The sequence below is a fragment of the Hylobates moloch genome, unplaced genomic scaffold, assembly GCF_009828535.3.
Source record: "Hylobates moloch isolate HMO894 unplaced genomic scaffold, HMol_V3 SCAFFOLD_10, whole genome shotgun sequence".
Classification (NCBI taxonomy): Eukaryota; Metazoa; Chordata; class Mammalia; order Primates; family Hylobatidae; genus Hylobates; species Hylobates moloch.
The window spans coordinates 89,157,245-89,173,633 of NW_026652285.1; the positions used below are offsets into that span (position 1 = coordinate 89,157,245).

The 16,389-nt window shown below is 40.3% G+C and overlaps 1 protein-coding gene across 4 annotated transcripts in view; it reads right to left on the reverse strand.

The window, feature by feature from the left end:
• ASTN2 (astrotactin 2) overlaps positions 1–16,389 on the reverse strand; it is a 1,008,266-nt gene that overhangs the window by 618,014 nt on the left and 373,863 nt on the right. For all 4 annotated transcript variants that reach the window (XM_032164975.2, XM_032164974.2, XM_032164972.2 and 1 more), the window contains one exon: positions 12,895–13,041. In XM_032164975.2, the coding sequence (XP_032020866.1) occupies positions 12,895–13,041 (147 nt within the window). The remainder of the gene's footprint in view (positions 1–12,894; positions 13,042–16,389) is intronic.

Below are 16,389 nucleotides of genomic sequence, written 5' to 3' on the forward strand. Positions count from 1 at the left end.
AAGCCAAATAGCAAGGCTTTGCTGGGTAGCAGTGCTGGGGAAGGGGGAGCAGGGATGCACAGGTGTTAATTATTCCTCCCATCTTATCCTTTCCCATGTGAATACAATGCATTCTTCCCCTCCCAAACTCCCACTGGCATCAGAGATGTTCAAGGTCCCTCTGCAGCTGGGGCTGAGAGGGGAAGCTGGGGAGGGGCCGGGCTTCCCACTACTTTATTTTTCATCCAGGCAGCCTTGGGAGCCTGAAGTCCCTCCACAAGCTTGGATGTGATCCTTCTAAGCTTTCTTCAAATGGCAACTTGTGGGCTCAGCTGTTTGCTCAGCTGTCTCTGCTCTCTACCTCCTTGTTCAGGGGGCTGCCTGATGGCAGTTTGGCCCAAACCAGTCTGAAGACAGAGTACTGGGGACACTAATGTGATGGCTGCATAAGGACTTGGAAGGTCATGTCCATCATGAGATAAGGGGGACTTTGAACCCCAGTATTTCTCCCTCTCCATTTAAGATATTGGGGCAGGGAAGAATCTTAAGTACCACCTTGTTTCCCTCCTACATTTTACAATGAATAAACTGAGGCCCGAAGAAGTAGAGATTTGTCCAAAGTTGTAGTGAATTCATAGAGGAGCTGGAGGATGATCTTAGTCATCAAATTCTCTATCACTTTCTGTGGATGTTGATTCAAAATAATTCTGTTCAACCTCTTCCCACCTGTGTAACACTAAGGTGGTCATATAACCTCCCTAGGCGTACATGACCTTTACATTTTTATGTGTCCCTTAAATTTGAGGATAATAACTGGATCTACTTCATGAAGTAATAGAATGAAACAAGGTAATACCTTGCGAAGCACTTAGCATAGGACCTGGCACTTAGCAACTGTTCCTGGCACTTAGCAATTACCAGTATTATTGCAACCATTGGGAGGTTTGAAAAACAGATCTATAGGATGCACTGACATGTGTCTATGCCCCTCCCTGGGAAGCCTGCCATCATCCATTGCCCTTCTCCAGATCAGTGTCAATGGCTCTAAGATGTAGCTTAAGTAGCACCTCCTCAAGACACCTTCTTCCCATCTCCAGCTTGGGATACTTGTTTGCCCATCGGTGTCTCCACAGCATCTAGGACAACCCCATTATGAATCATTCACACTGAGTTTCATCATTTATCGACTTGGCTTGTCCCACCACCACTAAGCTGGAGAAGGCCAGAGACAGTGTTTTATCTGTCTCTCCACCCCAGTATCTGAGCATGCCACAGAGAGTATGGTATTCAAATGTTTGTTGACCATGGGAGGGAAAAAAAATGAAGGAGAAGAGGAAGGAAGAAAGGGAAGAAGCAGAACACTATATAAGAATAAAAGAGTGGTGTTATTAATGCATTTTAACTATCTATCTTCCTTCTTCTAGCCAAGGGAGGCCAACCTCCCTAATATTCTACCTTTTTTTTACCTAGCCTTACCTGCTAAGCCCCTATTCCAACCCTAAGGTTTTCTTTTTACATATGAAAGCTGCAAACAGTGAGGTAAAGACACAACATTCTCATAATCATAACTATCCTCAGAGTTGACAAAATACTTTCAAATGAATCAGCCCACTAATACTCTTTGAAGGAGGGACTATTAGCATGTTTTTAGATTAAAAAAAAAAAAACCTGAAGTTTAGGAGGGGAATTAATATACCCAAGGTCACAAAACTAGAAAGCAGATGAACAGGTCTGGAATCCACATCTCCTGGGCCACAGACCAACCCACTTAATGTCTTTACCATACTACCTTCTTTCTCCTGTGGATTGCTCCACTGCCTCATTCTACACTATTTTGCAAACCTTAAGCCAATAATTATGGAACAACTAACTCTACAGACTTGAAGTCAATCTCATCAAAGCTCCCACCCAGCATTCTCTCTTTCCATTCTAAAAGTCAAAGTGGCCTTCTGTTCACAACAACAGAATGGAATTATTAATGAGAGAAAATTGAGTTTGCGTACTCCTTGCAACAACTCTCTGCCCCAGTTCCTGGGAACATATTTTTGGACTCAATCTGCTATCAAAACACAGAAATTAGTCTCCAATTTTGGATGTCAAACTCAGTTATCTCTTTTGTTATGAAGGAAAATTAGTAACGATTCATTCTGGTTGGAAGCCAAGCTAACATCTTAGCACAGAGTGTCATTAAAAATCCCAGTCCCACTGGCTGTTGTGGTATCTTTATATGCTTGAAAGTGTTCAGCTGCTTAGAATGATTTTTCTGGGTTTGTTCTCCCCCAAGCCACTTGTCACTTTGACCTGGGGATCAGTTACTATTTAAGGCAGAAAATGGCTTGAAGCATTTTTTTTCTTCCATGATTTTGTGGATTCAGACATTCCTAATGAAGAGATTTGGAGAAAAAAAAAAAAAAAAAAGAATTCTACCCTAGGGGGAATCCAGAGCTCCCAGCCATTGTCAAGCAAGTTGGCCATTAAGTACAAGAAAAAGAAGGGAAAAAAAAGTTTTCACAGTTTATAATTATATTACCAATTTCATTACAGATCTCATTTTAATTCTGACTGAAGCCTAGCCGTGCCTTCTCCCTGTACTCTCTCACGTATAGTTATTAAGTCTGGGTTGGAGTTCAAGCTATTCTCCCTGATTTCAGCATATTAATATGGTTTGTTGGTATTTCATTGCTACCTCCCCTGTGGGGGTTCTGAATCTCAGCTCAATTTATGTTTCCCCTCTTTCTGGGCTCCGGGATGAAGCTTGTTTCATTTTGGTGTTGAGGAGGGGTGTGTGAATTTGATTGGAGTTTATTTTTGGGGATGGGAGCAACATCCTTGGGGAGTAAAGTCAATCACAGAAGAAGAGGCAGCCTCAGACCTCCCGCACTGTCATTCTTTTTGATGTATCTTCTTAGAGCATCTGGGTCCACCTGTCGGTCCTCCCTTACTTCGTTTTTTACAGTCACAATTTCTTATATGCCTACTGAGTCAGAATCCCTGTTAGGCATCACAATAAGTTAGAACATGAATAAGCTGTGGTCCTTACCCTTGAAAAAATTTAAGTCTAACCATTGAACTAACTTTACAAAAAAATTCAGTGAAAGCTTTTTAGGGGGCATCAAGTGTGTTTTGGATCCTGTCCAAGGTTCTGAACACAATGTGCAAAACAAATATAACCTCTATCCTTATGGAACTTGAAACCTAGCTAGAGAGAACAACATTAACTAGATAAATGTACAATTATACATTGAAATAAGTATAATACAGAAAAAAAAGCAGGGCTGAAGGAGAATGATTCATAAGGGAACTAACAGAGGCATTACCCTAGGGTAAATGAGAGAAACTGGAGATGTGGGAAGAAGTTTTCAGGCAAAGAAAACAACATGTGAAAGGGCCTGAGGCAGGAGGCAACAGAGAAATTTAAGGAGCCAATATAGGGACAGGTGGTGTGAGGTAAGACTAGAAAGGCAGGCAGGAGCCTGACCTTGCAAGGATGCAAAGGCCACAATAAGAAGTTCAGTCTTCAAAACAAGTACAAAAGAAGACAATAAACAGATTTATGGAAAGTATGACATGTATGCAATACATGTATGCAATGTTTTGATATTTTCATTGTAAAAGATGGCTCTGTTTGCATTGTTAAGAAAAGATAGGAGAGAGCCTAGACTTAAAGCAGGAGGCCAGTTTGCAGGACTGTGGCAGTTGTCTCAGTGACACATATGTAACAGTAACAGTAACAGTAACAGGAGTTAGACTGAAGTCATTAGAAAGGCACAAATATAGTTCTAGGTAATGTTCATGAAAGGTGGTATTACTTGTCTCTGGGGACTCATTGAAGGTTTTCTAGAGGAGGGAGCAAAATAAGTTACACCTTAGAGATGGGTGAGATTGCCATATATGGAAATATATGATGGAGAGGAATGTATAAGCAAAGGTATATAGAGAGGCAGATACCAGGTAAGACAGTCTATTTGTCTAAACAGCATCAAGGCTATGCAAATGAGTTAACAAAGAAAAAGACAGAAGCCATATTGTACAGAACTTCCACCCATAAGCATGTTCCACAGTATTCAAAAATCTGCAGTCAACATGGAGCATTTTAAAACAAAGCCTGGGATGATTTCAGAGAGCAGGATGTCCAAGGAACTACTTGTTTTAAATAAAGTGCTTGGCAATTTGTGGCTAAGGATCCACTTACAATGTGGTGTCATTTTCCCTTCTAAGAATTGAAAATACTCCTTCCATGTATTCAAATCACTGCAAACTAGTTCTGAAGCCAATTATGGACCTCATTCCTCTCTAACAGCATGAAGCCATGCATTAGCTCACTCTTCTGGGATGGAGGACATCAAGTAGGGATGAGAGCAAATAAATGTAGGCAAATGTTATTATTCACAATTTTATGCTCAAAACCAGCTACATGTGTGGCATATTAGTGAACCATGCCATCCCAATGTGCGGGCATTTATACTTGATGATTTCATGGGCTAAGAAGGAATACTCAGATCCCAAATATCTTAGTCATAGGGAACACAGAAGACTTGGATATCAATTTAGTTCAACCTAAAAGATGATGTTAACCATTTAAAATAATCTGAATAAAAAGACATTTTGGCATAGGTATTTTTACATGTTACACCTAAAACCATAAAAACCCTAGGCAATACCATTCAGGACATAGGCGTGGGCAAGGACTTCATGTCTAAAACACCAAAAGCAATGGCAACAAAAGCCAAAACTGACAAATGGGATCTAATTAAACTAAAGAGCTTCTGCACAGCAAAAGAAACTACCATCAGAGTGAACAGGCAACCTACAGAATGGGAGAAAATTTTTGCAACCTACTCATCTGACAAAGGGCTAATATCCAGAATCTACAATGAACTCAAACAAATTGACAAGAAAAAAACAAACAACCCCATCAAAAAGTGGGCAAAGGACATGAACAGACACTTCTCAAAAGAAGACATTTATGCAGCCAAAAAACACATGAAAAAATGCTCATCATCACTGGCCATCAGAGAAATGCAAATCAAAACCACAATGAGATACCATCTCACACGAGTTAGAATGGCCATCATTAAAAAGTCAGGAAACAACAGGTGCTGGAGAGGATGTGGAGAAATAGGAACACTTTTACACTGTTGGTGGAACTGTAAACTAGTTCAACCATTGTGGAAGTCAGTGTGGCGATTCCTCAGGGATCTAGAACTAGAAATACCATTTGACCCAGCCATCCCATTACTGGGTATATACCCAAAGGACTATAAATCATGCTGCTATAAAGACACATGCACACGTATGTTTGTTGTGGCACTATTCACAATAGCAAAGAGTTGGAACCAACCCAAATGCCCAACAACGATAGACTGGATTAAGAAAATGTGGCACATATACACCATGGAATACTATGCAGCCATAAAAAATGATGAGTTCATGTCCTTTGTAGGGACATGGATGAAACTGGAAACCATCATTCTCAGTAAACTATCGCAAGGACAAAAAACCAAACACCGCATGTTCTCACTCATAGGTGGGAATGGAACAATGAGAACTCATGGACACAAGAAGGGGAACATCACACTCCGGGGACTGTTGTGGGGTGGGGGGAGGGGGGAGGGACAGCATGAGGAGATATACCTAATGCTAAATGACGAGTTAATGGGTGCAGCAAACCAACACGGCAGATGGATACATATGTAACAAACCTGCACATTGGGCACATATACCCTAAAACCTAAAGTGTAATAATAATAAAAAAAATCATATCAATATATAAAATCGTGTATGTGTGTGTTTAGCTAAGTAACGTATTCAAGAGACACAGACATCCCTTGTTTTCACCCATTTCTGAGCCTACGCAAAGAGCTGGTGACACTCTGTGTGAAGTACTAAGGAATAAAGAAACATATTCTTAAAGTCCTAAAAAATTAAGTGGTTTTAAAATTTAGTTTGATAAGATGACTCCAAAACAAAATATCATGTATTCAAGCCAAACGCGTATCTTCTCCTCTCTTCTACAGCTTTGTAAAAATGTGGTCATCTATTCTCAGGAGATTTTCTATGATGTTGAACTCATTACCTTGCAATGACCCCCTTCCAATATTAAGAAAATATTATTACAACTTCTAACATTTATATAATTTATTGAACCATTACTAGGTCTTAGGTATTGAACTAAAAGCTTTACGAGCATTATTTCACTTATTCTTCACAATAACTTTATGAGATAAGTACTGCTATTATCCCCAATTTATAGATGATGTAACTGAAGCTTAAAATGTTTAAGTAACTAGCACAAGTCACACAGTCAACAGCAGAGGAAGATGTTTCCAAACTAAGGCTTCATCTTCTCCCATCCCTGACCATACTCATTACCCATATAGCTCTCTAGTTTTGCTTCCTTAGGACTTCCAGAACTAGCTTGCTCTCTTCAAAATGAATAATTATCCTGGTCTCCTCTCTGGAAGCTTAGAGCATAGAAGAACCTTAGACTGGGGGCTCAGGTGGACTTAAGTTTTCATACCACGTCATCTATGTGTTAATCTCATAAAACCACCTAGCATCCCTGAGCCCCACTTTTCATGTACGCAAAATCAGTACACTAAATTCAGACTCTCAATTTTGCTATGAGAATTGAAGGAAGAACCCTATGTAAAGTGGTTTGTGTGCTACTCAATAGATAACAGACATACTCAATAATAGTAGGTTCCCTTCCTCTCTAGGTTCCTTCAACTCTTGTTATTGAATGAATGTCTTCCATCTTTTCCTTAAGAGGTCATTAGGTATCTACAGTGCTTTTTCAATCTTTTGACTGCCAAATCCTCTCACTTGAATAACTTCAAATGTATAACACGTCTTGGAACAAAACAGGGAATTCTAGATGGACTGTTACCTGCCTACACTGGAGTGGAAGCATCTCACCTACTTCACCCAGATAGCTTGTTCCTTTAAAAGTAGATTCTTCTATTGGCTGACCACAGTGGGTGAATATATACCCACTTACATTGGGAAACTTGGTAGATGCATAAACTAACATCTCAGCTAAGCTGTGTGTTTAATATTAACCAATAACTATTTCTCAATCATGGCAATTTTGATGAGGTCCAAACCTGTATGATCAGGGTTAGTATGTTATAAACCTTAAGAATAGACCACTCACATTATATCCAATGCTAATGATAGTTACTGGAGTTATGCTATGAGGCAGCTCCATTGATAGGGCATTGATAAAGTCAAAGGTGGAGGAAACCAAAGACCCTTATTAAAGATGCTTATAATGATTCCAAGGGGTCTGAAGAAGTGATCACATATGTTAGATGGAAAAAAAGTAATACTTAAAGAGTTATTGACACAGCTCTCAAAGCCTTGATAAGTGACCACCTAGAGAGTTCTTGTAAAGACTATTAAGGCCGGGCGCGGTGGCTCACGTCTGTAATCCCATCACTTTGGGAGGCCCAGATGGGCGGATCACGAGGTCAGGAGATCGAGACCATCTTGGCTAACACGGTGAAACCCCGTTTATATTAAAAATACAAAAAATTAGCCGGGCGTGTTGGCGGGCGCCTGTAGTCCCAGCTACTCAGGAGAATGGCGTGAACCCAGGAGGCGGAGCTTGCAGTGAGCTGAGATCACGCCACTATACTCCAACCTGGGGGGCACAGTGAGACTCCGTCTCAAAAAAAAAAAAAAAAAAAAAGACAAACAAACAAAAACAAAACAAACAAACAAATAAAGAATATTAATATGTGGGCTCTACCCTCAGAGAATCTGACTCACTGATTCTGGGAATTATCTCCCCAGATGACCTAAATGCAGATGATTTGTAGTTCACAGCTAGATAAACAATGCTAACTTCAGTATGTTTAGATGCAAACATGTTCCATTTCTTCAGTGTGTGCTTAGCAGGGCAAAAAGACACTGATGGCTTTGAAGAAGCCCAGATAAAAGAAGGGGTGAGATTTGCCAAGGGTTTGGATAGGAACTGTGTCAGAACTGTTGCCAGCTGGGCTCTGGACAAGTGCTATGTCATAATGACCTTTTCTTTATAATCGACAGTAAGCATTGAGTATAACTATGCAGTAACACAAGGGCAGAATTCATTTTCTCCTGGAAGACAGGACCCATTACTCAGCCCCATCCAATGATCCAGCACCATGGACAGCTTAATGTGTAAGGGTAGCTGAGAGCTCTCTCTACTAAGAAGGGCCAGCACTTTGGCAGCTTGGAACTCATGGGGGTGACTGAAAAAGGATGAAAGCTGCCCTGGCTTTGGTCCCTGGGAGACCTGGTCTCAAATGGAGCTTCTTACACTTGACATGAGCTGCCCTCATCCTGACAGGCCTCATTGAGACTTTGTTTTCATTATTTTTTAAAACTTTGCCAGTCTTAAGGGGCCAGTATTATGATGTGGGTAAATACATATATGTAAAATATCATAGAATTGTGCACTTTCTGTCTGTGTTTCTTACTACATTTATGTTAGGTTGTAACACATTTATAAATATCAATGCTAAGGGATGACATGGGTTCAAGAAAATCAGCACTATTATCACTTTCCCTCTCATCCCCCTATGTAATGCTCTCATATCTCCAGAAATCAGAGCTGGAAACTCCAGTAGTACAATTTATAAAATCAATTTTCTAGATCCTTCTGTACTCCTATAGAAGATTTGATTCTACTCCCCTTCATATCCCAGTTTCTGTACCTGCCAAAGGTGGATAATAAAGACCACTTTGGAGAGCTGTTGGAGGAATGAGATGAGCAGCGCTGATAGAGTTTCCACCAAAGGAGGCATTGGGATCATGCTGGGGAAAGTGAGCTTGCTTGGGATTACCAGACAGCCATCCACCTGGCTTCAAATGCTGGATGCTTCCAGGATTCCTGCTGAGCCCCAGAGATGGAGGAGTTTCAAGTGTTAATGTTTTCAAGTGGGAAAGTCACTTTTGGCTGGAACAGAGCATATAATGTATTCCCTCTTCCATTCACCTCACTGAGAGTAGCTAAATTCACCTATTTAGTTTTCTATATTTTCTTGCCTTGCCATATTCCAGCTTCTGAAGTCTCTTTCTCTACAAACTGTTTTAATAATAAGAGTAATAACAGCTACCATTTGTTGGGCTATCACAATGTTTTAGACACTCTACTAGGCACTTTATACACATTATAACATTCAATCATCCCATAATAATCCTTATTTTACAGATAGATGAGAAAAATGAGACTCAGGTAGCTAACGTGACTCTTCTATGTTTCACAGTAACTAAGCAACAAAACTGAGATCCAAACCAAAACCTACTTCATTTGAAAGGACACATTCCTACCAAGATATTATGGCATCTAAGGGATGGAGATTCCATTATGCCTAGAGACTAAGATACTGTGGACAAAGTCTTCCCAATGCTGTCTTCTAAGCTTGCTCCATCGCATCTCCAGGATACATACACTCCATAGTTATTTCTCTTTTTCTTTTGTATTAATTATATTTTCTTATTTTCTGGATGCTTGATGCTCTAGCATCTAAGCCTCCTGACTGGGGAGAGCCCTCCCCTCCAGGGATAGTCGTGTCTTAGAGAAAGCAAAAGACTTGTCCAGGGAGCATCCCTTTCTTATGAAAATTAACCAATCTAGAACCTACACTCCAATCATCTCCTCTATATGGCTTATACACATTGGGAAGGAATATTCTCTCCCTTCATTCCCCTAGGGCCAGATACCAGGCAATCAGGAGCAGTTCTGAAACCCCAGAGCCTACTAAAGTTACTCACATTAGCCAATCTCAAATGTGTCTACCCTGCTTACACTGCCTCACCCATTTCTTCCTGCAATAACCATAATACAGGCTCTTTCTCACGCTTTCCACTTGGTCCCTCTGCCTTCTGATAGATACGGGTGCTTTCCCACATGGTCTGCATGGTGTGCTGTGCATTGTGTGTCTGAGATCTGTGAGTATGAAAACTGCTTGTTTCACAACAGTCCTTTCTGCATCTACAGACAAATCCTGGGTACATTTTAAAACTTCACGGGTACATTTTAAAACATCTTTGATCTCTATGCATCATCTGCCTTAGTTTTCTTTGATTCAGTATCTGTTGTGTGCTTAGAGATCTACTAGAAGGATCCTATAGAACAATGAACAACTCAGCTTTAATTCAGGCAACATTCATCCACTGGACACATATTTGCTGAATATCCATTATGGACCAGGCACTGTGCTTATCAATGAGAACATAATATTTCTCCCCAAAGACATAATTCCTGCCCTCACAGAGATTCCAGTCTAGAGGCAAAAACAGACAATTCCACAGGCTGCTATAAAATTTTAAGTTTGTGACATTGGGCACACTGAGAAAGGGCACCTTCTAATTCACCACACTTTGGTCTATCCTTCCAAATCATCGAGATGGTTTGCAGCTCTCTTGGGTAATCCCTTGATTTTGCTATTTCCCAGCTGTTCGCCATTTCTCAGCCACATGCTATCTGAAAATTTGATGAACATGATAAAAAGTAGGAGTTGCAGTCTCCAGAATACTCCTATGAGGTAGGTACTACTATTATCCACATTTTATAGATTCAGAGACAGAGGCTCAGAGGGGGGAATTCACTTGGCTATCAAAGAGGTAGACAAAGGAACAAGCATTTGGATTAATGTTTGTAGTATTCCAAAGCCTGTGCTCTTAGCCATTAAACTGTTTCACCTTGAGCAAGTTATTTTCTCAGGGATTCCATTTCTACATGTATGAAAATAAATATGTAAAACTTGAACACCTTTAAGGCTTAACATTCTACAATTAATGTGTAGTGACAGCTGAGAGCTGAAGGGCGGGGACATGCATTCTGTAGAATTTAATACTTGCTCTGTTGTTTTTTTCCACCTCAGTGTTCATCACTCGTACTCCTCCATTGCCATTTTCTGGCCACTTCCAGGTTCTGACAATTCTTCTAGCTGCATAATCCATCAAACTATTTGCTTCTGTAAATTTTGTTCCTTCTGCTTTCCTACACCATTCCCTGCCATCTCCCCCACCACATATTTACCTGTCTTATGTGTACATATGACTCATTAAAGATGAGCCAAAGTCTTGTACATAGATCTGAAAATCAACTGAACGTAAATGAAATAAGAGATATAAGTTCTGAATGTATATGAACTGATTTGCAGTCCAAGTGAAGAACAAGTAGGGGCTTCTGCACTACGGTGAAGTGGGAACAACAAGGATGCATTAAGAGAAGTTTGAGTGTTTCAGAGAATGGTGGTAAAATTCCACTTTGCTCTGGTCAAAATATACTGAAGGGATGGTGCTAAGTTCTGAACACTGAAACTTAAACAATGGAGATAAAATCAAATTTCACTGAAGGAAGACTGGCAAATAGAGGGTAAGGATCTCAAAAACATTCAATACACAATTTTTTTTTAAAGAATTAATGGTACTAATATGGTGCTACAAGTCAGAAAGTTTATTGTGTCTACAGAGCACTAACCGGAAGGAGGCACAAGGAAACCTTATGAGGTGCTGGAAATATTCTATGATTTTATCTGTGTAGATTCATATGGCATCCTGTTATATGTCCTTATCACAAAAAATTACAGTGAGAAGATACTTTTAGAGGTGATGGCTATGTTTATGGCATTCCTTATGGTGATGATTTCATGGGTATTTACTTATCTTCAAACTCATCGAGACATATACATTTTAAAAAGTGTAAAATGTATACAATTTTTAAAGTGTAAAAAATTCTAAAACTGAAAATTTGTTAAGTTGCACAGTTGCACAGTTAAGGTATGCCTTCTTTATTATTATTATGCCAAACTTCAATACAGCTAAAGACGGTGATGCCATGTGAGAAGTGTTTGAGAAACAGATGCCAACATATCCTGGAATGTGTAAACTGGGACAACTTTTCTGGAGGGCACTTTAGCAATAGATAGCAACCACCTTAATCAGGGTCTTGGACCATGCTTTGCTAATGACTATGGTGGCAACAGTGTCTCATTAATTCAATTTAATTGGGTGAAAAGTAAATGCTAGAATATAAGACACTTGTATATTTACAGGGAATGAGAATATGAATATTATCCAGGACATTCAGGAAATTCCAATAAAACTCATACAGTCTTTCTTGTCATATAATTTTAATTAGCAAATACTCTTTGGGGGACATTTTTATTTTGAAATGGATCCACAATCATAAGTGTCAGTAGGTTCTCTGAAGTAGCTCAATCTTTCTGTATTCACATTTGAATTCTTCCCTTATTTTTTAAACTTTATCATTGCTAATAGGTTAAAAGCAGTCTTTACTGGATAAAGAAAATGTAGTACACATACACCATGGAATACTATGAAGCCATAAAAAGGAATGAGTTCATGTCCTTTGCAGGGACATGGATAAAACTGGAAACCATCATCCTCAGCAAACTAACACAGGAACAGAAAACCAAACATCACATGTTCTCACTCATAAGTGGGAGTTCAACAATGAGAACACATGGACACAGGGAGGGGAACACCACACACTGGGGCCTGTTGGGGGTTGGGGAGAAAGGGGATGGAGAGCATCAGCACAAATACCTGATGCATGTGGGGCTTAAAAGCTATATGACGGGTTGATAGGTGCAGCAAACCACCATGGCACATCTATACCTATGCAACAAACCTGCATGTTCAGCACATGTATCCCCGAACTTAAAGTAAAAGGAAAAAAAAATAAAAATAAAAAAATAAAAGCAGTCTTTAATTTCATTCAAATAATCCAGACTACAAAGGATAAGATCCTCTTCCAAGGTCTTTAGATGCTCCTTTTTTTCCCCCTGTAATATATGTAATAGTAATTCTAAGGTTGGGCCATACACAGAAACCTTTGACCAGCCGGGGTGCAAGGTGCTGAGTGGGTGTGGAGCATCCGCAATGCTCGGCTCTTACCATCTGCTATGAAGTGCTCGGGCACATGCAGAGTCACCTTCACGGTGAGTGGACAAGACATCTGGCTGCCACACACCATGGCCAGGATGCAGGAACTCACAGCAATCAGTGTCAGGGCTGTCTTGTTCACTGGGCTTTTCAGCAAACCTGGTAACAAGAACACACACAAAGACACAAAATTCCATGAGGTGAGGAAATGGGAGTGGCATCAAGTTAGGGAATTCTATTATTTTCCAGTTGGGAATCTGAAAAAAGAAAAGAAAAGAAAGAAACATGCTTTCTAACCATCGTGCCTGCTATGACACCTTGGTGGGCCCTCTTTGGGCCTTGGTTAAACACTCCGCAAAATGGGCTTCTTATGATTCCTTTGGGTAAACATAAAAGAAACAGGCTTCCTGAAACTCATGGCAATTTTCACTCCTCCCTTCCCAATTCGGTTGGTCATTCTTGATAACAATTAGACGATCTTACGCCCCCCATTCTCCTTAGAGGCAAGTGAGAAGATACCATGCTGTTAAATTCAGTAGAGTCTAGTGAAATAAGCATGGGCTTTGGAGTTAGATCATTCTGGGTCCAAATTTGGGCTTTGGCCTTCATTGGCTATGTGATCTCCATTTTCCAAACCTCAGTTTCTTTCTTTCTTTTTCTTTTTTGTTTGAGGTGGAGTCTCGCTTTGTCGCCCAGGTTAGAGTGCAGTGGCACGATCTCGGCTCACTGCAACCTCCGCCACACGGGTTCAAGCGATTCTCCTGCTTTAGCTTCCTGAGTAGCTGGGGTTACAGGCACCCAGCACCAAGCCCAGCCAATTTTTGTATTTTTAGTAGAGACGGGTTTTCACCATGTTGGCCAGGCTGGTCTGGAACTCCTGACCTCAGGTGATCCACTCGCCTCGGCCTCCCAAAGTGCTGGGATTACAGGCATAAGCCACCACGCCTGGCCACCACCTCAGTTTCTTTATATGTAACAGAAAGATAATAAATACCTCACAGGGTTCTTGTGACAATTACACACCATGATTTGTATATAATGCCTGTCATTTAGAAGAGTTTCACGGTTAGAAGCTGATCAGTTCAAATGAATTTCACAAGCCTTTACTGAGCAGCTACTATGTGAGACACATACAGAGCAGAAGAATAATCTCTCCTCTTCAGGAGTTTATAGGCTAGGGGGGAAAGTCAAGCTTATCCATAGCTAATTAGATTCTAAGACAAATTGTGTTATGACCTAGAAGAGAGGGCAGAGAGTAGGGAGGGTGGTTTTGCCTCTGAAAATTAAAGACAATTTTATGGATATAATAGGAAAAGTAGACTGGATCTGCATAGCTAGAGGACACTGGGCCAACAAAGAAATTCTATGGAGGCTGTCTTGAGTCCCCGTTTGTTTCTCATTCTTTAGGCTTTGTTCTTCAAGGTTTTGCTTACCAGTTTTAGAGCAATGCCTCCCCAATTTTTTTTTTTTTTTTTTTACCGCTAGGCTCTTCTTTTAAGCAAACCTTGTCTCTCATCTCCTGGATATCTTTCTGTGGCTATCCCATTAGCATGTCAAATATATTAATAGCACGTTCAAAACAGGGTACATTATCTTCTCCTTAAAGCCTCCTCCTCCTGGGATCCTCAGCTTATTGAAAGCACTGCCATTTAGACTGGCCAGAAACTGAGATGTCACCTTTGAGTTTCTGTCTTCCTCCTTTACAGCATCTGAACAGTTGTGTAGTCCTATTTATTCTATGTCCTCAGCATTTTCACCTCATTCCCTTCATCTCTTCTATTGTCTGTTTGCTTGTGGGATAAGGGAGGTGCACGCATATCTGTTCACTGCACTCCCTGCTGAAACCTCTCAAGCTGTTTTACAGCACCCGGTCGCAGGATGTGATCCATATTCATTAGACTGGCACCCAAGGCCTTTCATGAAGACTCCCAACACTCATACCTCCTGTGCTCTGGCCCAAAGACTAGCAGGGCTGAATTACTGCAGTGCTTCTACCATTAACACTCTTCACCATGTTAACATTAGTGCAGGTGTTGTTCCTTTTGGATAGAAATCCACTTGTTTCCTTGTCACCCCATCACTCTTTGAGACTCACCATATATAAAGATTTCGTATGCTCTTGGTAGATAAACTACCCATATTCATTGTGTTTCCCCTCATACCTTATTGCAAACACTAGAGTCTAGTAAATAGACAGCCAACTCCTTGAAGGCAAGTAGCGTCTTTTGCTCACCATATGTCCCAGTGAACACAGTGACTGGCTCATTGCAGAATCTCAGTAAGTGCATGATGACTCCCATAAATGACAGTAACAATATTAGCAACCAACATAACATAGAGGCTGACCAATCAAAAAGCGTGTTAGCCAACATCCAACACCGGCCATACAACAGAACATCGGCTATTGTTCTGTTGTAACATTGGATTACAACAGAACAAGAACACTTACAACAGCCCATTGGGGTATTGCCTGTATGGAAATCTATTTTTCTTAATAAACAGTGACCTGCTTGAGGGAGAAGATCCCACCTTCATCATCTTTGTGTTTCTTATGCCAAAATCACCACCTGGAACCCAGAAGTTACTTAATTTAAGAACAAGACCCTTGTCTTTTTTCTCAGTCCTAGGACAATGCATGGCTTATGGTAGGAACTATACATGAGATTGTGATTATTGTAGTTATAGAATAAATGTGAAATAGAAGAGTAAATTAAATTAAGTAAAAAGATGATTTCAGTGTCCAAAGATGGGGACTCTCTAAAACCTAAAATAACTACAGAGAAAAATGAACATGTTTTATCTCTTATTTGAGTGCCGCAAGAAGCTGTTTCATACGTATTTCATACATATTTATAATAGATATTTATAAATATAAATAAAATATTTATAGTATAAATCTTTTAGCAACTAAATAGCATAAACAATCTAACATCAACGTTATCTACTAAAAAGAATATGGACTAGGGGTTGGCACCTTGCGTAGACCTCACCTTAAAACGTCAACCTATTACTCCAGCCTAATCATTTAGCAAAACCCCCACAATAACACTTAACAGCAGCACTGGAGGTTTTTTTTGTTGTTTTTTGTTTGTTTGTTCATTTTTGTTTGTTTGCTTGTTTGTTTTGAGATGGAGTCTCCCTTTATGCCCAGGCTGGAGTGTGGTGGTGCAATCTCAGCTTATTGCAACCTCCGCCTCCTGGGTTCAAGCGATTCTCCTGCCTCAGCCTCCCAAGTAGCTAGGGTTACAGGCACATGCCACCACACCCAGCTAATTTTTGTATTTTTAGTAGAGACACTGTTTCACCATGTTGGCCAGGCTGGTCTTGAACTCCTGACCTCAGGTGATCCACTGACCTCGGCCTCCCAAAGTGCTGGGATTACAGGCATGAGCCACCAGGCCTGGCCAGCACTGAGTTTTTTATCTAGATTTTATGGAGTCTATTCTGGGGGAAAAAATATGTAATGATGAGTCTAGCAGGAATAAATTTTTGGGAAGATGAGACAGG